At 49.1% G+C, this 24271-nt stretch overlaps 1 protein-coding gene across 2 annotated transcripts in view; it reads left to right on the top strand.

Annotated features, from left to right (window-relative positions):
- kmt2bb (lysine (K)-specific methyltransferase 2Bb) overlaps positions 1-16287 on the top strand; it is a 56093-nt gene extending 39806 nt beyond the window's left edge. For both annotated transcript variants that reach the window (XM_035390622.1, XM_035390631.1), the window contains 12 exons: positions 502-580; positions 742-902; positions 2031-2198; positions 2618-6041; positions 6154-6261; positions 10022-10137; positions 10245-10382; positions 10628-10880; positions 11133-11240; positions 13379-13462; positions 13867-13996; positions 14248-16287. In XM_035390622.1, coding sequence (XP_035246513.1) covers positions 502-580; positions 742-902; positions 2031-2198; positions 2618-6041; positions 6154-6261; positions 10022-10137; positions 10245-10382; positions 10628-10880; positions 11133-11240; positions 13379-13462; positions 13867-13996; positions 14248-14523 — 5045 coding nt within the window. In that variant the 3' untranslated portion in view covers positions 14524-16287. The remainder of the gene's footprint in view (positions 1-501; positions 581-741; positions 903-2030; positions 2199-2617; positions 6042-6153; positions 6262-10021; positions 10138-10244; positions 10383-10627; positions 10881-11132; positions 11241-13378; positions 13463-13866; positions 13997-14247) is intronic.
- The last annotated feature ends 7984 nt before the right edge of the window (positions 16288-24271 follow it).

Genomic DNA, 24271 nt, shown 5'->3' with positions numbered 1-24271 from the left:
GCGTGCGCCCAGATTCCTACAGATTCATCCTCCCCTTTCCCTACACGAATCAGATTTATTTCATGCAGTCGGGGCTACTCTTTACTCTCTCTCGCTCTCTCTCTCTCTCCCCCCCCCCCCTCTCTCCCCCCCCCTCTCCCCCCCCCTCTCGCTCCCTCTCTCCCCCCCCCCTCTCTCTCTCCCTCTCTCTCTCCCCCCCCCTCTCTCGCTCCCTCTCTCCCCCCCCCCCTCTCTCTCCCCTCTCCCCCCCCCCCGCTCTCTCTCTCCCCCCCCCTCTCTCTCCCTCTCTCTCTCCCCCCCCCTCTCTCGCTCCCTCTCTCTCTCCCCCCCCCCTCTCGCTCTCTCTCTCCCCCCCCACCTCCCTCTCCCCCCCCCTCTCTCTCTCGCTCTCTCTCTCGCTCTCCCCCCCCCCTCTCTCTCCCTCTCTCTCCCCCCCCCCCCCCCCCCTCTCTCGCTCCCTCTCTCGCTCTCCCCCCCCCCCCCCTCATATTCTGTGTCCAGGCTCATTGCAGATTGACCGGCTGGGGGTGCTGACCGAGCTTTCGGCGAGCCAAGGGAAGCTCTTCCCTGTGGGTTACCAGTAAGTGTTTCAACAGCCGCTGTTTTCAGTATGACCACGTGGTGATGTAAGCCCTTGTCACTCTTTCAGGTTGACCCAGTATTAGGGGTTTTTTGGTTTTATGAATGAGTCTCGTTTCCCTTCCCCCCCCCGACTCATCCCTTCCTGTTTGAACTCCTCAGGTGCTCTCGCTGGTACTGGAGCACCATGGACCCGCGCCGGCGCTGCAGGTACACCTGCAAGGTGAGGGAGGTGCGGCCTCCCGTTCAGGAGAGGCCCGTGGAGGCCCCCCCCGACCAGGGGGAGAACCGCACCATCACCCACAGCTCCAGTCCGCCCTCAGGTGAGCCTCCCGCACACACAACCGGCCCCCTGGTCTTCTGGAAACTCTCCTCTATGAGCACGACTTTCCCAGCAGCCAAACGCTTTCATGTGGAGTGACCGCATACCTGCCCTGTGGTTGTTTCTCAAACATTCCATTATTCGTGCCTGCACTTAATTTAATGGTAAACAAATGGGATGCAGATGGTGGAGTACATGGTTTATGCTCAGCAGTCACGGTATTCTCATTTTTATTTCCTTGGAAGTGTGGCAGCCTTGTGTGGAGGAATATTTCGGACAAAAGTAAATAAATACGTCACGTAATGGATAAATACCTCACGAAATGTGAGCATAATTAAACGTGGCACGAAACGTACGTATGTATTTATTTATTCATTTAATTATTTATGTCAAACAAATTTCAAACGGGGACGGAGTGTAGCACAGTGGGTAAGGAACTGGGCTTGTAACCGAAAGGTCGCAGGTTCAATTCCCGGGTAAGGACACTGCCGTTGTACCCTTGAGCAAGGTACTTAACCAAAATTGCTTCAGTATATATCCAGCTGTATAAATGGATACAATGTAAAATTCTATGTAAAAAGTTGTGTAAGTCGCTCTGGATAAGAGCGTCTGCTAAATGCCTGTAATGTAAATAAATTTCATGATGTATTTATTTATTTAATTTTGTCCGCAATATTCCTGCATCGCCCGGTGACGAAAGACTTGGGATTCTGTTTGAAGGAGCTCCGAGCTCCTTTCCATCTGCATTTATTTTTCAGCTCGCAAGTTGGATTTCAGTTAATTTTGTTGACTAGCTGAACTAAAAATGGAATTGGTTCCAGCACAAAAATAGGATGGCCGATCGTAGCTGTTATTCTTTCTTAACCCCTTTGAGCAGATGCCATGTGTGGTCAAACCTTGCCCAGTTAGGCAGTGTTCATTTTGAGGTTTTATAACTGCCGATGTGAGCATCACAGAGAGGAAAATCTGAATGAGTATTTTCCACGCACTGGCCAGTGTAGCCCATGAAGATACTAATACCCCACGTTTATGTACAGTAACATCACAATAAACTCAGACCTGAAAAATGTTGATCTCTGAGTGCAGAGATGGTTGGCATGTCTTTTTTATCGTCTCGTCTTTCCCCCAGAAACAGACACCCAGAACGCAGAGGCGCCTCCCCTACCTGTGGGCGAGGCACCCCCCAGCACCCCCTCACCCCTCTCCAAACCGGACCCAGGGGCTCGACCCAAAGTTCCGAGTTACCCCCAGCCCAGGAGACCCGCAGGGGGGATGTTCCGTCCTCTGCCCTCCCCAGGTACCTTTTACAGGGACCCCAGTTCCTGAAGGCTGTCTGTCTCGGGTCCTTGTTTCCGTCGTTACCCAAACTCAACTAGAAAATTAACGGCGGACGTCGGCGGCAGTTCATTCGTAGGTCATACCATTTATAGACCGGGTTCTCCGTCCGTGAATGTTGATCGTTATATATCACGTAGGTGGACGGCTTAATTAAATTATAAGTAGAAGTTGGCATAGAATACTGAAAAAGGATTCCAGATATAAAATATTGTGTTGTTAAGGAGGTCAGAGGACAAAAATCCAGTTACTCATTGCTGCGATCCAACTGTATGAAAAATGTATTGACGTCAGACTGATTGTGGTTGAACGTCAGCCGTCGCAGGTGAAGGTCTGGCACCTCTCCGTGCTCTGATTGGGCTTCCTTCCCGTCCCTCGCAGGTACCGCCCCGTCTAAGTCGCATCACATCCTGACCATCAGCGACCTGGAGGAGACGCGCCGGCCCCGCCGGCACAGCCCCCACTCCCACAGCTCCGGCCCCCGCTGCCGCATCTCCTCGCCCCCGCACGGCGCCCCCTCAGGACCCATCACCCTGCGCGCGGGGGCGGCCCTGCACCCCAAAACGTCCCCGGTCACCGCCGCGCTCTTTCCTCTCGGTGCTACTGAAAACCTGCTGACCTCTCCCTCGGTCCGCCTTGCCGGGGGCCGCAGTACCTCCTGCTCCTCCTCCTCCTCCTCGTCCTCCTCCGTGCGTGTTCCCGGGATTTCGGCGCCCCACTCTACCTCAGGGTTCTTCCCCCGGCCGCCCTCTTGGCAGGATGGGCTCGGGAGCCCCCCGTTGCCCGTCCCCGATGGCCTCTCCGCGTCCTCCGCCCTCCTGCACCACTCTCCCAGGCCCCGCGTGCCGTGCCTCGACCTGGGCCAGCCGGACTCGGCCGACGTGCCGCTCAACTTCATGGCCTCGCCGGAGCCGAAGGACCTGGCCTCGGCTAACGGGACGGGCTCTTCCGGGAGGGGCTCCCGCCTCGCCTCAGGCCAGGGGTTCCCGTACGCGCCCTTCGTGGTGGACTCGGAGGTGGCCGTGGACTCGGTGCTGAACGCGGAGCTCGAGTTCGACGACGCGCTGCTGAACGAGGGCGGGGCCATGCACTGCGGGGCTCAGATCGTGGTGGACGGGGAGGGGGAGGAGTACCAGGACGGGGAGGCCAGACGGACCGCCCACATCAGGGCCCTGCCTCGCCCCTCCACCTCGGCGCGGGAGGAGTGGGGCAACACCTCGTCTGACGAGGACATGGAGAACTACTTTGACTTCTCCCGCACCGTCGTCGCCCGCGCCGCCCCTCCACAGGCGTCCCCGCCCCCCTCCTCCGCCTCCATCCCCCAGCTGGACGGCGTGGACGATGGCACGGACAGCGACGCCGGCATGGCCACCAGCGATGTCGCCCGCAACCTGAAGAGCTCGACCCTGAGCCAGAGTCAGAACCCGCCCCAGCAGGAGAGGCGCAGTAATGGGCTGCCGGACCTCTGCATGCCTTTCGCCAGCCCGTCCTCCGACGCCCTGGACAGACTGTCTGAGAACGTGGGCAGAGACGGCGCCTCCCCGTACGTGGAGGCCCCGTTCAAATACCTGTTCCCAGACAACCTGAACGTGCAGGATTCCGCGCAAGCGCACGCCAGCCTCGCGCACGACAGTCACGGCTTCCTGCTCCACGACGCCGCGGCGACGTCTGCAGGAGTTCAAGCGCAGGCTGCGGCGGCGGACCCTTCCCCTGAATACCGCCACTTGGAAGCGAGCTCTGGGTCCCTGCAGCCGCCACTCAGCGTGGTGTCAGTGTTTGAGGACGCAGCGGCCTCTGCAGAAGAGCTGGTCCTGCAGAAGGGACTCGCGGAGCTTCACCAGCCGGCCGCGCGGTTCGTGGAGTCTTACGTCCCGCGAGGGGGCCTTGCGGACGGGTCGGTGGAGCAGGCCATGCTGATGACGCACGACTCAAACTCACATGACATGTCTGCGGGGATCCTGGTCCAGGAGTGTCACGATCTTCCATCTCCGAACGCCTCTCTGACCGATTTGGTGACCGTCCAGGAAGAGCCACCGGTGGATGCGGATTCGGTGGAGATCCCCAGCGATGTCTTCCTGGACCCCAGCAGCGGGCACTTCGTCTCCGCCAAGGACGGTACCGAGGTCTACCTGAACAGTCTGGCGGGACCTGCGGTGGGCACTCCTGCTTTGCCCGCCCCCGTCAATGGGAGCCGGAACGCGGAGAGAGATCCTTTCCTGCCTACCGAGGTTCCCAATCCCAGCAGTGCTCCCACGGACCTTCTGCGGGTCAGCCCGTCACCGCAGCTCTCCGCGCCTGCCTTCAAACCAGCGCCGGTCCCCGGCCTCGGCGCCACGCTCGACCCGCTGCCGTCCGCGCAAAGGACCACGGTTTTGCCGCCCATGGAAAGTTTCCGCACACCCTTGTCTCATGTGGAATCGCGGCTTCCCGCTCCTGCTCCCGCTCCTGCTCCTGCTCCCGCTCCTGCTCCTGCTCCTGCTCCTGCTCCTGCCCCTGCTCCTGCTCCTGCCCCTGCCGTCGGAGGCCTTGCGTACGTTTCCTCTGGTTTCCAGCCACGGCAGGAGACGGTGATGTCGATGGTGCCGGGCTCCGGGGTGCCCCTCGGACCCTACGGGACGGTGTCACTGCCGGTGTTCCCAACGCCGTCGCTCCCCGCGGGATCCACGACTTTTAGCATCGTGTCTTCCTCCCCCTCCACCACCACTTTTGCCGAAGGCCTGACTTTCCAAGTAAGGGAGGCCACCCAGTGCCAGCCTTTCTGCCCCGCCCCGCCCCAGCAGACGCCTGCTTCTGCTCCCATCCTCATAAACGGCTACAGCTCCGCGTCGTCGCAGAAAGACGCCTCTAGGGGGCACACCATCTCCATCAACTTCTCCACCCCCAGGACAGCTCTGGAGCCTCAGCAGCCCGTTCTGAGCCCGGCCGTCCCGGGTCACGCCATCCTGACGGTGCGAGAGGTGGGCGTGGACTCCACCCCGCACGTGCTGCTGGTCAACCGCCTGGGCCAGATCTTCGTCAAGAACCCGGACAGCAACACCTTCCACCTGCCCAGCCCGAACTCGCCGTCCTACGGCTGCGTCAACCAGATCGCCAGCCTCCTCCAGAGCAACGCGCTGTCCGCCACCCTCGCCGCCGCGGGGGCCATGAGCACCCCCACGGGCCCTGTGACCCCCGCACCATCCCCACAGATCGTCCACACTCCCGCCGCCACCACCCGCCTCATCGCCTACAGCACCAACGGGGCAGTATCTGCTGCCGACGCCCTCGTTGGGAAAAAGCCAAAAGCGTCTGCCAAGGACACCGTGCCTGGCGTCAAGAAGCCTAGGAAAAAGAGGGCGACGCCGACTACCAAGAGAACCAAAGCAGTCCCTGGCTCAGATCCGTCGCTGCGGCCAGCCCCCGCCCCCCACCCCCCTGCAGGCCGAGGCAGGTCCTCGCTCAACGCTGCCAGCAGGAACGAGAGCGCCCAGTCCATAATCAACCAGGCCATGGCCAGCAACTTCAACCCCAACCGGATCGCCCACTTGCTGGGCGCCTCCCACTTCCGCGCCCCTCCCGCCCTCAGCAGGGTGCGGGCCCTGAGTACTGTGGTGCTGCCGCCGGTCCACCCTGAACCCGAATCCCCGGCCGCCGCCCCCCCCACCCCTGCCACGTCGCGGCCCCGGTCCCAGGTCCGCATGAAGAGGGTCTCCTCGCTGTCGGACCGCATCGCCACCAAGAAATCCAAAACCGACTTCGTCGAGGTGGAGCCCCCTTGTGTCGTGGAGGAGCCGCCGTCGGGGAAGGCCGTCAGCGCCGCCGCCAGGTGAGTGGAGAGAGCGTAGCGGTGGGGGGGGTGACCGGCGGCCCGAGCCGGTCTCCCAATCAGAACGGGTGGGCGGGTCTGCGCCTGTGCGTAATGCTGAATGTCTTTGCAGCTGTCCCAGCCGGGCGGGGGGTGTTCGCATCAAAACGCCGACCGTGAAAGGGGTGCTGGACCTGGACAGACTGAAGGAGGAGCGTCCCGGGGACCCTGAAAGCATAAGGTTTGGGAGCGTGAGTGAGTGAGTGAGTGAGTGAGAGTGAGAGTGAGAGTGAGAGTGAGAGTGAGAGTGAGAGTGAGAGTGAGAGTGAGAGTGAGAGTGTGAGTGTGAGTGTGTGTGTGTGTGTGTGTGTGTGTGTGTGTATTTTCAAAGATAAGAAAAGAAAATCATAAAAGATTAAAAAGACACTTCTAGTTATAGGCTATATTAAAAAGGTATGTTTTGAGTTTGAAACTGTCCGCTGAGCCAGCAAGTCTAATATGTTCCATATTTTTGGGGTGTAGTAGCTGAAAGTAGCATCCCCAAAGGTTTTTCTGACAAGCTTGCGAACAGTTAAAAGAGCAGCTGTGGAGGATCTCAGGGTCCATAGAGGACTATAAAACCCACAGGGTGTCTGTGATATAAAAGGGAGTGAGGTCATTTAGTTTTTGTTGAGACCCTGGCAGTTGCGTTCTGAATGTTCTGTAGTTCTGCAATGACTGCTTTTGGTAAGCCAGTATATAGTGCGTCACAGTAACCAAGACAACTAGAAACAAAAGCATGAACAAGCTTTTCAGAATCTTGCTGGCAGAGCGGAGGTCTCAACTTCCCTGTATTGCGCAAATGATAAAAGGCGGTTTTGGTCAATGAACTAAAATGGGCTTTAGAATTGAGGTCAGAATCTAAAATGACAGGGGTTTCTTACTTGTGGTTGTGTCTGCGAGGTCAGATGTCCCAGTTTAGCAAGAACACGATCCCTCTTATTTTTTGGGCCACCCAGGGGGATCTCAGTCCTATTTTCATTTAGCTTTAAGGAGTTGTTGCTCATCCATTCATTAATGGCTGACACACAATCAGTTAGATTGGACAGAGCGTTTGGGTTCATCTGGCTTCACGGACACATACAGCTGTGTGTCGTCAGCGGCGTAGCTGTGGAAGTACTCGTACCGTTGGTTTTTTTTTTTTTGGCTTGTTGCCTTCATCTTCTCCTTTTACCTAAGGTTCTCAGCAGTGTTCTCTGGGGGGCCGCGGGTTGTGTTGTTACAGCTGAAGTAAAGGGACTGCATTTATATAGCGCTTTTACCCAAAGCGCTTTACAATCGATGCCTCTCATTCGCCAGAGCAGTTAGGGGTTAGGTGTCTTTCTCAGGGACACTTCGACACGCCCAGGGCGGGGTTTTGAACCGGCAACCCTCCGACTGCCAGACAATCGGTCTTACCTCCTGAGCTATGTCGCCCTCAGTAAGTGTAATGTACACATTACAGCCACGCAGCTGGCCGACCCGTAAGTATGAGTTTAAGTCGTGGCATGCAGCATGAACCACAGCAGCTCTGATGCTGAGCAGCCACAGCGGCTCTGATGCTGAGCAGCCACAGCGGCTCTGATGCTGAGCAGCCACAGCGGCTCTGATGCCGAGCAGCCACAGCGGCTCTGATGCGGAGCAGCCACAGCGGCTCTGATGCGGAGCAGCCACAGCGGCTCTGATGCGGAGCAGCCACAGCGGCTCTGATGCCGAGCAGCCACGGCAGCTCTGATGCTGAGCAGCCACAGCGGCTCTGATGCGGAGCAGCCACAGCAGCTCTGATGCGGAGCAGCCACAGCGGCTCTGATGCGGAGCAGCCACGGCAGCTCTGATGCTGAGCAGCCACGGCAGCTCTGATGCGGAGCAGCCACGGCAGCTCTGATGCGGAGCAGCCACAGCAGCTCTGATGCGGAGCAGCCACGGCAGCTCTGATGCTGAGCAGCCACGGCAGCTCTGATGCGGAGCAGCCACGGCAGCTCTGATGCGGAGCAGCCACAGCAGCTCTGATGCGGAGCAGCCACAGCGGCTCTTATGCCGAGCAGCCACAGCGGCTCTGATGCCGAGCAGCCACAGCGGCTCTGATGCTGAGCAGCCACAGCAGCTCTGCGATGTCTCTGTGTCTTCAGCCGTGCCCGAGGCACACTCTTAAGTTTTCACTGTAGACTTGACACAGGATGTCAGTTTAAAAAAAAAAACAAATTTTTTTTTAAAAAACCCCCCACACATAGGGAGCTGTGATCTCTCGCCTGACCCATGGTCCAGGTGATGACACATCCTGTTCTGTTATTCAGAATCAGTCGCGTGGGTTGATTAAAATGGCTACCTGAATACTTAGAGGCGGCGAATCCCGGTTTGTTTAACATTGTGAAGGCGGGACAGGTGATGCCCCATGATGTGAGCTGTGTTTTAGGCTGTGATCATTGCACAGTTTTATAAGTGCAGGTATGTTTTCGCCACCCGTGAGGATTTGGTGATTATGTAAAAGATGTGAAAAAGGCCGTAGATGCTGATGTTCATAGCCGAAGTTACTCCATAATAATAGCGGAGTATTGTTACCAGCTGCCGTGCGTCTCATGTAGATGTGTGGGAACCTACTTTGCAAGGCTTATTCAACTTGCACATAAAAACACATTTATTTGGGTGGAATTCCCCTTGATGTCATGTTTCCAGTGTGGGTCTACCAGTCACCCTAATGACACGGCGTGGTGCGCGTTTCTCTCACTTCCTCCCTGGCCGTCCGCGCTTGTGCAGTATGAGGTGGCTGTGCAGTATGAGGTGGCTCTGCAGTATGATGGGCAGGGAACGGGAGCACTGAAAAGCTGAGGCCCATTACCAGCTAGGGGTGTGCAGAGACGTCATTATCTGTCTCTGTATCTGTGTCTGTCTGTTCAACCAACAAAATTATCTGTCTCTGTATCTGTATCTATATCTGTTCCACCAACAAAATTATCTGTGTCTGTATCTGTATCTGTTCCACCAACAAAATTATCTGTCTCTGTGTCTGTGTCTGTTCCACCAACAAAATTATCTGTATCTGTGTCTGTTCAACCAACAAAATTATCTGTCTCTGTATCTGTATCTGTGTCTGTTCCACCAACAAAATTATCTGTGTCTGTGTCTGTTCCACCAACAAAATTATCTGTCTCTGTATCTGTATCTGTATTCGGATAGAGGACAGGAAGCGGCCGTCACGTTAAATCAGGCAAATGTATTTTCTAACCTAATATTCACTGGCAGTGCAATTGTCGTGCCTCAAAATCAAATTGATTTAATATTGCCATATAATTAATTATGAAATATATTTCCACATCCTCATACTGTACTTTTCATCTCTCTCTCTCTCTTTTTATTTTTAACTAAACTAAGTTTTATGAACTGTCTGAACCCCACCACCAATCCCCGCCCCCTTTAATTGGGGTACATTGAACAATCAGAAACAGAAAAACAATGTTTTATAAATCGAAAGATTCTGTTTTGCATTGGAAATAGAAACTATTTACAGTGAAGATGTATAGAAACATATCCTTCAGTTGAAGGGAATAATCTTAAATTCCAATGATGCTGCTTCCAATGAAATATAAACAAATAAAATTAAATTAAATAAAAGATAAAAATAAATCAATAAATGAATTAATAAATAAAATTATTAATTAAACAAGTGTGAAAACAAAGGGGCTTTGTTACAGTTGGAACCACTCAACAGTCAGACACCTAGTGCAAAGGTATATATACATATATCTGCTCAGCACTTTTATAGATAAAAAAAGAAAGAATAGTATTTATTTCTTTTTCAGTGCGGAATGTTGTGGTTGAATTCACAGTGTTTTTTGGCGGGTTTTCTGAAGTTGTTTCAGCCTGGTTTGTTTGGGGTTTTTTTTGGCGGGTTTTCTGAAGCTGTTTCAGCCTGGTTTGTGGGGGTTTTTTTGGCGGGTTTTCTGAAGCTGTTTCAGCCCGGTTTGTGGGGTTGTGTTTGCTTGCAGGCCCGGACCGTGGGACCGGCTGGCCTCGGCTACCCGAGGTGACCTCGGCTACAGCCGGCCGCTGGCCTGGGAGAGCGTGGGCCGGAACGCGCTGACCGACTGGAACAAATATTCAGGTTGGCCAAACCGCCCGAAACTCCAGACATGGATCGGGCCTCGCCCACGCGCCTCGTTTCGCTGACCCCCCCCCCCCCCCCTTTTTTCCCGCTTACGCCCCCGCCAGGTGCGGTTTCCAGCTCGGACGACGAGATGCCCCCGCCGGACCTGGACGAGGAGTGCCCCCCCTGCAGGGAGCAGCCGCACCTGCGCTTCGAGATCAGCAGCGAGGATGGGTTCAGCGTGGAGGCCGACAGCATCGAGGGTACGCACGCGCGTGCACGAGAGGGGGAGGGCCGTGCACGAGAGGGGGAGGGCCGTGCACGAGAGGGGGAGGGCCGTGGCGAGGGCGATGGTCATTCCCAGCAATTGTTTCCAGCAGTTTTCTGACTAACGCAAGGGAAAGGAAGTTACTCATGGGGGTGATTTAATAATAACAATATGGGGGGGTTGGGGGGGGTACCCTGCGGGCACGCTGCGTGACGATGCCCCTCCCTGCTCCTCCCTCAGTGGCCTGGCAGGCGGTGATCGACGGCGTGCAGGAGGCCCGCGCCGCCGCCCGGCTCAAGCAGCTGTCCTTCGCGGGCATGACCGGGGCGCGCGTTCTGGGCATGCTCCACGACGCCGTGCTGTTCCTGCTGGAGCAGCTAGAGGGCGCCAGCCTCTGCCAGCGACACACCTTCCGCTTCCACAAGCAGGACAGCCAGGAGGAGGAGCTGCCGGTGAACCCCAGCGGCTGCGCCCGCTCTGAGGTCCACATGAGGTGAGCGGGCCTCAGATGCACCCCGGCGGGCCTGGCGCCATCCAGGACTATCTGCCCGTTAAGCCTGTGCCATAACAGAAGACTGCCCGTTTCCCAGAAATGACCCCTCATTGCATTTCCAGGGATTTATACTGTTTTCTTTTTGGCTCTATTTCTCATTTTATCTCAGTCCAGTTCGCGGTCTCGTTTCCGCACACTGCTCTTGGCGCCCACGCCGTCTCATCCTGTTTTTCTTCCTCTTTGCCTCCACAGAAAGTCCACCTTTGACATGTTCAACTTCCTGGCCTCTCAGCACAGGCAGTTGCCTGACAACGGCCCGTACGACGAGGAGGAGGACGAAGTCCCGCTGAAGTCCACCAGGTGAGATGCCCTTCGCTGTCTCAAACACGGGGGGAGGCCCGCCCCGGGGCAGCACGGGTGCGCAGAGCGGCTCCCCCATTAAAAGCACAGCTGCAGTGCCTGTTTTTCCCCGTTATGTGCTGTTTTGCATCCCGGACAAGTTAAAAGGAAACGGGTGTAGTCAGCTTTAACTGTCGTGGGCTGCATAACTTAAAAAAAAAGCTTTTGAGAGAGAAATGCACGCGTGTGCTGAGCGTAGGTACTTTCACGTGCCTTAGAGGTAGATGGTGTAATGCATTACAGATGTTTGGTACCATCATAGCATAGCTCCCTCTTCCTCAGGGCAATATTGTGAATTTTGTATGGCTGAAACCAGCCTTTCCAAGTACTCACATGACCATTAAGCTCCTTAAAGGAATAACATGGTGGTTTTCACACTTTCTCGGTTTTGTGTGCTATTTGCACAAGAGGCATTGAAGAAACATATGAAGAAATATGTCCGTTCTTTATTTTTGGAGAAATGTGCGTTTTAAATTTATCGTCCGATTTTCAGCTGGCTGAGAATGTTATCAACTTAGTGCGTCACAAGTACAGTAACCTACGGTGGCTCTGAAGTGCCAAACACAAAAACAAAAAGAAAATGCAAAAACAAAAACTTTCGGCCCTGAGGTGCAGATGCAACATACAAAAACAAAAATGTGCAGCCCTGAAGTGCAAAACACGAATACAAAAAGAAAATACAAAAACAAAAACTTTCGGCCCTGAGGTGCAGATGCAACATACAAAAACAAAAATGTGCAGCCCTGAAGTGCAAAACACGAATACAAAAAGAAAATGCTAAAACAAAAAGGAGCAGCCCTGAGGTGCAAAACACAAACATACAAAAACTAGCAGCCCTGAGGTGCATATGCAACATACAAAAACTAGTAGCCCATGGATAACTCGTGACCCATAGTTATTATATTTGACTAACGTGAGGTTCACTTATAAGAGTGCCTTTTAAGGACTATTAGACTATCTGGTTGGTTATATTCATTTATAGCTAGCTAGCTAACGTTAGCTAGCTATGTAGTTTGATTTCATAATGTAATGTTATCGATAACGTTAGTTAGCTAGTTTGCTTTCATAAGAACATTATAGTTGTGGTTTTATCTTAACTTGGCTAGCTAGCTAGCAAAACTTATTATTGGATATAAGTCAACGTACTTAGCTATCGATACTTGATATACTAAGTTAACAAGCTTGTGAAAATTCAGTCTCCCAAGATGTGCACGTATCATGGAGGTAGCTATGGTAACGGGGCACGGTCTTTCAATCATAGCTAACTGACAGTTCTCATTACCACGCCCAGACAGTTTGGGTGAACTTTTATAGTGGGAAATTTAGGCTTCGAAAAATACGTTTTAAAATACATTTAAATAAAAAAAATTACGCACATTTGTTTTGTTGTTGCCTAAAGACAACTGGCAAGTGTCACATTCGACCACCATGTTACTCCTTTAATGAATTCAGAAGAGTCCACTGTTGTGAGTCTTCAGAATTTTCTGAAATGATTTTGGATTTGTCCTAAAAACAGTCACTGGTTGATCACTTGCCTAGTTTCTCGGCGAACCTTCGTACTGAATGTGGGTGGTTACTGTGGGAAAAGAAGGTCCAGGCTTTTATTTGGATGCGGCTGCTGAATTTTAATGGAGTTTGTACACGGTCCAAGCCAGTGCTGCACTCGCCATCGCTGAGCTGGAGACCCGCCCCCCGTGTAAAGCGATTGGTCCTGAGAAACAGCCATGTACGAGCAGACCCCTTCTGCCAGGGTTGTGATTGGTTGTACTAAGCCTGACTTTGGACACGGGTTGTGCAATAACGGGAATTTTTTATGACATTGTGCAATACTTTTTACCCATGACCACTTGCACTTTTTATACATAACTTTATACATACATACATTTTTTAAACTCTTTTCTTATTATTATTTACTTTGTTTTGTTTTTGTGTGTTTTACGTCTAAAACTGTCTTGAAAGTGTGTGTTTTAACTGTGTCAGTGTCTGCACTATGCTTTTATGTTGTACCAGAGAGACTGGCAAACAAGACTTTTTGTTATACTGGAATGGACAGTAAATTGAATTGAACTGAACTGAATTGATTTGTCCCTCTCCCACAGACGCGCCACCAGCCTGGAGCTGCCCATGGCCATGCGCTTCCGACACCTGGAGCGGACGTCGAAGGAGGCGGTGGGGGTGTACAGGTGTGTGTCTCTGGAGAGGAGCCGCCTTCTCCTTCTCTCCTCCAGTCTCCCTCCCCTCGCTGCAGAAAATGGCCGTAAGCCACGGATCTCCAGGAGCTCGCTCACCTCCTCAAAATGGCTGCTTTTTCTGGGCAGCTCGGTCTCCGGCCGAGAGAGTCTGACGTTCTATTTCTATTCTATCGTTTCTATTTCTAAACCCATCATGATAGAATCGCCACAATGATGCCACGTCATCCCCTCTCTCTCTCTCTCACACGTGCTCTCTCTCCCCATCTCTCTCTCTCTTTCTCTCTCTCTATCTCTCACGTGATCTCTCCCCCTCTCTCTCTCTCTCATGTGATCTCTCCCCCTCTCTCTCTCTCTCTCTCTCTCCCCCCTCCCTCCCTCCCTTCCACGCTTCTCAGGTCTGCCATCCACGGGCGGGGCCTGTTCTGCAAGCGGAACATCGACGCGGGGGAGATGGTGATCGAGTACTCCGGCATCGTCATCCGCTCCGTGCTGACGGACAAGCGGGAGAAGTACTACGACGGGAAGGTGAGCGGCCTCCGCCACGCGTCCCAGCCCTGCGTCCGCGTGCTGACCCGCCTGGGGGGTGGAGCAGGGGGTGGGGGGGTCGGGCGGGGGGGTGGAGCAGGGTGTGCGGGCGGTGGTCTAACAGCGGGGGGGGTTTGGGGGGTTGTGGGGGTGGAGCAGGGCGTTCAGGGGGTCATGGGGGGGGTTTTACAAAGCCGTTGCTCGGTTACCAGTGCCCCGCTAACCCGCCGTTCCCCCCCCCCCCCCCCCAGGGCATCGGCTGCTACATGTTCCGCATCGACGACTTCGACGTGGTGGACGCCACCATGCACGGCAACGCGGCGCGCTTCATCAACCACTCGTGCGAGCCCAACTGCTACTCGCGCGTGATCAACGTGGAGGGCCAGAAGCACATCGTCATCTTCGCCCTGCGCAAGATCTACCGGGGCGAGGAGCTCACCTACGACTACAAGTTCCCCATCGAGGACGACAGCAGCAAGCTGCTCTGCAACTGCGGGGCCCGCCGCTGCCGCCGCTTCCTCAACTAGGCCCCGCCCCCCCTCTCGCGCGCGCGGCCGGGGCGGACGCCGGGAGGAGGAAAGAGCGGGAGCGGAAACAACGCTAAGAGCAGACGTCTCCAAGAAACCTTGGATTCCTCAGGGGAGAGAGGAGAGGGGCGAGCGAGGGCGGAGGGAGGGAGGGAGGGGGGAGGGGCGGTCCTGGGGGGCCTGGGGGCGGGGTCACAGAGGCTCGTACACGTCCAGGTGCACACTCCTTCCTGTACTCATCTGTAACGCCTCCAGCTGCTCAGACCGGCTTTCAGGTCTGCATTGGAGGGGGGTGGGGGCGGGGGAAGTCTTCCTTTTTTACCTGATGTTGGTGCAAAAGGCCCGTGGTTCAGGGTGGGGGTGGGGGGCAGGAGTAGTCGCATACACTGCAGGATGGAGGAAGTCAGTAGAAAGTTCTTAGGGGAGATGACACCGGCTGAAACCAGAATCTTGTTTTCTTTCGTTGCTATTTTTGTGTTTCACCAGCAGTCACAACAACCAGCGACTACACGTTACTCTTATCAGCGCACCTGTGGATCTGTTGAGATCATCAGATTACCAAGAACTTAACCTAAATGAGTGTGTGGTGGTTTCGTCAGCCTGTGGCTGTGGGGGGGGGGGGGGGGTGTGGCGGCTTGCTGTGTCTCTTCTGAGACTCCCGAGCATGCTTTAGATGCTTCAGATGCTGCTGCCCCTCCGCTCGCTTCCGGAACTGTGTTCCGTGGCTGAACTTTCCCACAACACGGATAAATATGCCTGCCCGAGTCTCCCTTCGTCTTGCACATTATTAACGGGACGTACACGGGCCTCACTTTGAACACCCGTTCAAGTCCGATTTTATTTTACCCTGTCCGTCCCCTGCTGATCTCCCATCTCTGCGCCACTTCCTTTCAGCGGTGTCCGGCTCGGTTTCTCTTGTTCTGCTCGTTCGGTCTCGCAGGCTGGCTGGTGGATTCTGCTGGTGTGCGGTGTGCGTTTGGGCATGTCTGCCTGGTGGAATCTGCTGGTGTGCGGTGTGCATTTGGGCATGTCTGCCTGGTGGATTCTGCTGGTGTGCGGTGTGCGTTTGGGCACGTCTGCCTGGTGGATTCTGCTGGTGTGCGGTGTGCGTTTGGGCATGTCTGCCTGGTCCGTCTCCTCACAAGGCCGTTTGGAAGGCCTTTCTTGGTGCTAAATTAACGTGTGACCCATGCGTGTTCGTCTGAGCCAAACGGATGGTGGGAATAGCATTGTACATTCAAGACAATCTCGTAAGAACGGAATCTCATGCTGTCTTTTTTAAACGATTCGTTTAGTTTTTAGGTAAGCGAACACTACCTGACCCTAGTCGGGACTTTTCAGTCGTGCTGAACTTTACGCTGTCTCCGTAACCATGGTAATATCAATAACTTATGATGCAGTAATAATCAAAGACTTGATTTTTTTTTGCTGTAGTTTTGCACATTAGTTTTGCATGAGAACCTTGTCTCACGTTTTGTATTTCGGTGCTGAGGGAAAGACCAGGAGTTTGTTTCTCTTCGAAAAGGGTTACCTTTCAGTCAGTACCGGTGTTTTTTTCTGCGTTTCTGAGGAGCTCGCCGTGGCAAGGCCTTTTTGGGCAGGCACGTCTGTACTTCATGTCTTTGTTTTATAAAGCAGAGGGTTACTCCAAGACCAGCCCCTACGGTGTGAACAGACTACGCACTTGGGCACCTTACTGTCTGGTACAGTTAGCTCTAAGTACCCACCCTGACATAAATAACAAAAACAAAAAAAAACAAAAAACTGAACACTTCGACCTTGCCTCCCTCACAAAAGAGATCATGTCGCAGTCTTCATTTTATAATGGCAGTGTAATATGTGTAGTAGGATGTGGGGGAGGAGGAGTTTTTGTGACGTTTGCGCCCTCCCGTCCCGGGTACCAGGTAACACCAACTCAAACCCAATTTTAAGTTTGTTTTCCCTTGCTTGGAATCTGGCAGTATGGTCTTTAGAAAAGACATTGTGCTGAGCCAAGTTTTTTTAAACATTTTATATTTTGATTAAGTTTCTTCCTTCCTTGTTTTGACAGTGCGATGGGGGAGTGGGGGAAGATGCAGACCTTGTTTTCTGCAGAGAACCTTCCAGCTACCCCCCCCCTCCCCCCCCCCCCCCCCCCCCCCCCCCCCCCCCCCCCCCCCCCCCCAACCCCCACGCATACCCACGGCCGATTCATTTGAATTTTAGAACTTTCCTCTCGTTCTTCTTTTAGTATACCTTCCGTTTTTTTGTTTGTTTGTTTGACTTATCTTCTAAAAATGGGATAACCACGAATATCTAAAAATGGAGGATATAGCAGATACACAAAGGAAGTGCAGTCTCAGCCTCTCTCCCTGCTAGCCAGCTCGTCTCCGTCCCGCTGGTTTACCATCGTTCTGACGACAACACAGAATAAAACTTTGGCGAAGCCTCCTTCCCTCTCAAGTTCTCGCAAGGATTCTACCTCAGTTGCTCAAAGATGTAAAGGAATACAGTGCGAAAATACTGCTGGGTTTCGACTCTCCTGCAGAACTGGCCTTTGTGTGCAATGAAGGATGCAAAGCATTAGTTTAACCTGACTTCACCGTTAACGATTCCTCCAGTACTGTCATAAAAGCTGTGTCCCCCAACACAGGGTTATTTTAAAGTATAAAAAGTATAAAAAAAAGGACATAAAAATTAATCATTGGTGAACTTGGCTTTGTTACCTTGTATAAAGAAAACCTGAGTTTGTACATAATTGTATACATATTTCTAAACCCGTTTAATTTTTCTATGCACTTTTTTTATTTATGACGTTATTTGCTTAATAAAGATGTTAAGATGTTTGAACAAACGTGCATATGTAGTATGTGTTCCTTTGTGCTTTTGGAACCAACCAACCAGCTAAGCAATGCAAATACTCTACACCAACTTATACTGGTACTCTAACAGCAAATTGTCTTGTTTAAACCACCTGAAGTCAAATCTCTAATCTATGTTTCTCAGGAATGCTTTAAATTGGATGAATCCAATTTCCAGTAATTTACGCTGTCCAGAACAGTTAGAATGACTGAATGACTCCTAATTCAGCAGTTGGCTTTGTGATATACCGTAGCTAACGCATTTAAATTCGGTTTAGTTTTATTTGTGCTGGGCTTTTTTCAGAATGTCAAAGATACATCTACAAGATGCCAAAATACCAAAAAAGAAACAATAATTGATACATCCATCCATTATCTACACTTGGGCAAGGTCGTGGGGGGTGGGTGCTAGAAGCTAATTGGTGAAAATCGGTGCAAATGCGATAAAATGCATAAACGATTAGATGGTTAAAGGGGAATTGCACTTTATAACACTTCTGCTTCTCATGACTGATATTGTCCTTCTAATGGGTGTGTCGCCCTTCATTTTTTGAGTAGTTATTTCATTTTAAATGTCTAACGTCAGAAAGAAAGACCTATTTTTTTAGGCGTTTTGTTCATGAAAAGGCAGCATAAGTAGAATATAATTAACAACATAACTTTATTAACACATTTCTATAAACAACAAATATTTAACACTTCCAAACTTTTTGAAACAAATAAAATATTTTTTACAGTGCTAAACATTCGTTTAAACAAATTAAATTGCCTAAACATTTTTAGATATGAAAGTAATAATCTCGAAGATTTTCATTAAAATAAATGTCTGTTGAGTCACCGTCTATCGCCGAAAAAAAAATTCCAAGACGTCTGATTGTAAACATTCTAAAACTGCACTTGGCGATTGACAAAGTGGGCCTTTTGAGACCCCAGGCAACGGCTTCAGACGCTCTGCAGATAACCAGTTCACAACGCTGCAATTTTCTCTGCAACATTCTAAAACCGTTTTGTCTCGTTGCGAATCATTGATCTGAACTGGCCTTAACGTTACTATTATTTACATTGCCACCAAGTTCATCAATATATTATAATGATCGGAATAAAGCCGTCTTTACACAGAGCATTAACCCCGGGGTATAGGTGGAGCAGAGCCGGGTCTGATTTCTGTGTAAAGATGTCAAACCGGAGAAAACTAAATAAAAGAATACGGCAGTATGGATTATCGTTGTTGTTCTTTTATTACGCTTCCTCATATGTTCCTTCAGCCTTGATGCCCTTTTTTGGTCACCTTTGTTTTTGTTTTATGCTTCTTGTTCTGATTGCTAATTTAACACCCAGCTCAGCTTTATTCGCGGACAGTTCAGCTAGCAAAACCAGAAACACCAGGGATAACAGCAAGGCAGTTGTTTCAAAAATATCACAACAATTCATGAGAGAGACTATGTTTATTGTGCATGAGATACATAATTGCACCAGCCACAGCGAATCCAGGGATTCTTCTCTGCAGTGTAAACATGTTCATACCGGGAAATCAATCAATCAGACCTTATTTGTATAGCACTTTTCATACAAGTTAAATGTAACACAAAGTGCTTCTCACAATACAACAACCCCCCCCGATTCCATACTCAAAGCAATGATTTTTTAAATTTATAAAACTGAGGAACTAAGGAAACGCTGTCATAAAAACAGATAAATGAATAAAGCTCAATTAAAATCCAGACTAAAAAATAAGTAAATAAATGAATAAATAAAAACAGATAAATGAATAAAACTCTTGAAAGCCAGACTAAAAAGGTAGGTCTTGAGTTTACTTTTAAAAATATCAACATTCTCTGCTGCCCTCAGGCCTTCAGGAAGGCTGTTCCAGAGGCGTGGACCATAGTAATAAAAGGATGCCTCACCGTGGGTTTTTGTTCTGACTTTAGGGATGATTAAAAGGCCACTACCAGAAGACCTGAGGGTTCTAGAGGGTTGGAAGCTATCGTAATCTGATAAATAGATAGGACCAAGCCCATTAAGAGCTGTATAAACCAGTAAAAGGACCTTAAAATCAATTCTGAAACAAACTGGTAGCCAGTGCAGAGACTTTTAAAATTGGTGTAATGTGTGCTTGCTCTCTGGTCCTAGTCAACACACGTGAAGCTGAGTTTTGCAGTACTTGCAATTGAACTAAATTCTTTTTAGGGAAGACCAGAAAGTAGAGCATTACAGTAGTCAATCCTGCAGGTAATGAAGGCGTGCATTAATGTCTCTGTGTTGGCTCGAGAGAGAAATGGTCGCACTCTGGCAATGTTCTTAAGATGGTAGAATGCATTCTTAGTTATGTTTCTAATGTGAGGTACAAAACTAAGATTTGAATCCAATATAACTCCTAGGTTTTTTACTTGTTGACAGGGGTGTAATGCCAGTGCTTGCAGTTTCACATTGAGTTTGTCTGAGCTTCAGTACCAATAGCCAAGACTTCAGTTTTGTCCTGGTTGAGCTGTAGAAAATTCTCTGCCATCCATAACTTGATATCTAAAATGCAGTTAAAAAGGGCATCTATTGGCCCTTAGTCATCAGGAGACACGGCAATGTAAAGCTGTGTGTCATTAGCATAGCTATGGAAATGTATGCTGTGCCTCCTGATGACGCTTCCAAGTGGCAGCATGTAAAGGTTAAAAAGTGTAGGACCTAAAATTAAACCTTGAGGAACACCACAGTTCATTTTATAGCTGTTAGATGAACATTCATCCTTGCTTACAAAAAATTCTCTACCGTTAAGATAAGATTTGAACCAGTTAAAAACAGTACTAGAGAGGCCAATCAGACTGTGAAGTCTACCTAAACGAATTGAGTGATCTATTGTATCAAGGGCAGCGCTTAAGTCAAGTAGTACTAATATAGAAATTTTTTTCATATCCATATTGGACTTGAGGTTGTTTACAACCTTGACTAGTGCTGTCTCAGTGCTATGATTGGCCTGAAAACCAGACTGGTATTTTTCTAAAATATTGTAGGAGTTCATTAAAAACAAGCTTCTCTAAAATTTTACTTAAAAATGAAAGATTTGATACTGGTCTGTAGTTATTAAGGAGTGAGGCATCTAAATTGTTTCGCTTCAGGAGAGGTTTAACAATGGCGGTCTTTAGAGTAGTAGGGAAGACAAAAGGTGGATAAAGAACTGTGGAAATTGATCATCACTAATTCTACCCAAGGTCTGCTACAGCATTTTAACCCGGCTTGGCATTGTAAAAACAGCTTAAGTTAGCCTAATGTTAGACAATTAATGAATATGTACATAATGTTACTTTTATAACAACCATTTTTTATTCAGTAAATAGTAAGTGTTATAGTTACTTTTTTATTATTTTTTTTTATTGTAGCAAGAATAATGAAATGCATCAATCAGGAAATATGAAGTCCATCAGTGACAGCAATATAACATCTTCAGAATGCATACACAAAAATATGAAAATATAAATATCGTGGTACAATTTGCAATGAAGGGAAAGTGAAAGAGAGAGATAGAGAGAGATATAGCGTATAAATAGCCTAAAATTAGGGCTTTTCTTTTTCAAACAGTTCTTCATAGCGGGTTAGTTACATATCACTTTTTTTGTTTTCTATTAATTTCAAAGATTTTAAGAGAGAATCAACTTTCAAAAGAAAAGGTTGTAATTTGGGAGTGGAGTTTGAAAATTTCTGTTTATGTATATAAAACTTTGCTAAAAGGATAAAAAATTTACATTGTATTCCAGATTCTTATCTCTCTTGTTATCATAATATAAAATAATGTCTTTAAGGACAAACCTATATTTTGTATTAGTTAGCTCAAAGATGTTGGAAGCCAGCTCTTTCCAGAAATCATTCACTTTTACAGTCAAAAAACAAATGGGGGAGAGTTTCTTTGTTCTGCTCACAAAAAACACAGACATTCTCTGTCTACATGTTTTGAAATAACAGAGTTCACAGGGTAAATCTTGTGCAAGACTTTAAAATGAACTTCTCTAACTTTGTTTGCAATGCAATATTTGAATGGTGTCAACCATGCCACTTTCCAGTTTATGTCCATAATTTGTGACCTCCAGTAAAATTTTCCCCTGGGAGTAATTTAGATTTTTCCTTGGAATATATCACGTATATGCGTATTTGTACATTTCTTATCTAATAAATCGATTCTGTCTAAAACCAGTCTAGGATGTATAATTTTATTTTCCCCAAAACTCAAATGGCTCTTAACAAGTTGGATCAATCCATTTGGGATGGCTTTAATTAACGGGTTAAACTCTTTGAAAGAGACAGGGAAACTGTGTACAGTCATTAACTGCTCATATAACAGCAAATCACCATTCTTATCAAAAACGTCAAAAATATGAATAATGTTTCTTTGATACCATTTGGGAAAAAATAATGATTTATTTCTAACACATATATATGTCTGTGTTATTCCATAATAAGGTCTTGTGGGGTGAAAAATTGTGGACATAACAGATTTTCCAAGCCAAAAGTGCCTGCTGGTGGAATTTTGATAGTTTTCTGGGTAATCTAGTCGGTGAGTAGTTACATAATAATAGAAAATGAAGGCCTCCAATTTTGTTAAAAATGTGGCTCGGTATAAAATACCTAATTGAATCAGTAATGAAGCATTTTTTAAACCAGTTTACTTTGTATGTATTAATAATGTCATTAAAATCAAGGATTTCTAGACCGCCCTCTGCTTTTCTAGTAAGTGTTATAGTTACAGTGGCCCAGGTGCCAACTGACTGACGTCACATAGGCGACACTGTTTGGAAGTTGGGAAGTGAGGTCCAAAAACACACCTGCAATTACCGCCTCTCGCCATTGGTACCGCCAAAGAGAACGAAACTGAAATCTTCGAGATTGTAACTTTAAATAGGAAATGAAACAATAGGCCCATAGCATATTTAAGTAGTGACAGTGTTAATAAATGAAACAAAATAAAACTGATCGACATTGCCCGTTAAAAGAGATGAAAACGTGCTTTCAATTAGCGACAGTCAAATTAAATCAAATTAATATTTTGGTCAAACCGACGGTTTTTTGTTTTCAAAAAGACAGCATAAGTAGAATAGAATGAACCCTTTATTAACACTCACGGGCGCGGGAGAGATTTTTGAAGCGGGAGGGACCAAACTGTGAGCAAAAGAAAGGTCTCAACTTTTAAGTTTATACAACTACCCCGATCTGGAGGGATGGATAGGGGTCCCTATAACCGGCCCAGCCCATGTAATCCCCCCCCCCCCCCCCCCCCCCCCCCCCCCCCCCCCCCCCATCTGCACCCCTGTCAACACTTATTTCTTTAAACAGAACAAAGATTTAAAATTTCAAAACGTTTTGGATTAAATCAAATAAGTAAAATGTTTGTTTTTACAGTGCTAAACAAAGTAGGCTATGTTAAAACGAAATAAAACAGACTGTTATGGATGGTATTACAGTAAAGCTACATAGTCTCCCAGCCTGCTGTGGGGTGTGCTTGTTATTTGCCCTCCTGCCCCCGTTGCCTCCGCTAAAGCTCATCAACTAACGTGGTGTTCGGTCTCGTCTTCATAACACTACGAACTCAAACATGGTGTCAGAAGTGGACCTGTGATTCGGCGATTTAGCATCTACGTAGATTTAGAGCTCTCAAGTGAGTTTTGCAAGTTCTTTGTTTGCTAAAGCTAGCTATACTGTAGCAGCAGCAGTGCATCGGCATGGCCGTGACCATACCCCCTTCCAGCTCCGATTAAGCTCAGTGGCAATCTGAGTGCAAATTGGGAAATCTCCCGGGCAGAATATGAAGACCATGCTTTAGCGACAGGGCTAGTGGGCAAACCCGAGGAGGTCCAGGCGACGACTCCGAGGAGTGTTATGGGAGCGGAATGTCGACGTGTCTACAAACACAACTTGAATCTGAGCAATGAGGAACAAGCGGACGTGACCGTCATACTATGGAATGGTACTTTAAACCAGCTAAAAATGTGATTTATGAGCGCTACGTTTCTGGCTGTTGCAAACAGGAGGGAGGTGAGACAATTGACTGTTTTGTGACTCGACTCAGGGAGAAAGCTGCTACATGTGAATATGGAGCTTTGTCCCCTACAGTCTTTAATGTCAATCCCATGGTCTCAAAGGAATCGAGTAGCATTCTAGCAAGTTCTTCCCCCGTTTTCTTTGAAAAATCCTTAAAATCAATAAAACGCTCTTTTATTTCCCACTGACTAGCAGTGTCAGGTCTATGGACATATCTCACCCACCTGTGTCTTGTTATCCCCTCCTTTTCTGGTTTGATTGTTCTTTGAATTCACCTGTGTCTTGTTACCCTTGTCTATTTAAGTTCTTTGTTTCCCTGACTCGGGTGCTGGTTCCTTGCGTTTCATTTCTGTTAATGTATGTATCTGCCTGCTTTTGTTCTGCTTGTGTGTGTTCCGCCCAGAGACTGTAAACAATATGGACAACGCTACTGTGACGTCACCCATTGCCTCTCCGTGGGTCTGTAAAACACGTTTTGAAGCTCAATGGCGGGCGCGGCCATGTTCTCGATTTGGAGCCAAAACCATAGAGTTAAGCGGTCTTGTGATTTTTACAATGTGATTGACAGTCCGGTGCGGAAAAGCCCATCAACCTGAACGAACGATTGCAGAACGAACTTGAGGCTAGCTGACTGTCTGCCGTTATGTTTTAAAATATATGATCAAATGTTTACGGAGTTTAATTTCCATCCGTGACTGTACTGTGTCATGTAATCACGGTATATGTATGACATTAATAATCCAATTATGTTCAGTTATCTTCAATTTATGTTTCTCGGCAAAACGAATATGCTTAGCTAGCATATCAGCTTGCCAGTGAGCTAAGTAAGCTATCCGTGGTTAGCTCACGCATTAGCAATATGAACTACAGGGGAACTACAAACGACGACT

This window comes from Anguilla anguilla, chromosome 1 (assembly GCF_013347855.1).
Source record: "Anguilla anguilla isolate fAngAng1 chromosome 1, fAngAng1.pri, whole genome shotgun sequence".
NCBI classification, from domain to species: Eukaryota; Metazoa; Chordata; class Actinopteri; order Anguilliformes; family Anguillidae; genus Anguilla; species Anguilla anguilla.
Note: the sequence above shows the minus strand (reverse complement) of the source record. Positions and strands in the feature narration are given on the sequence as shown.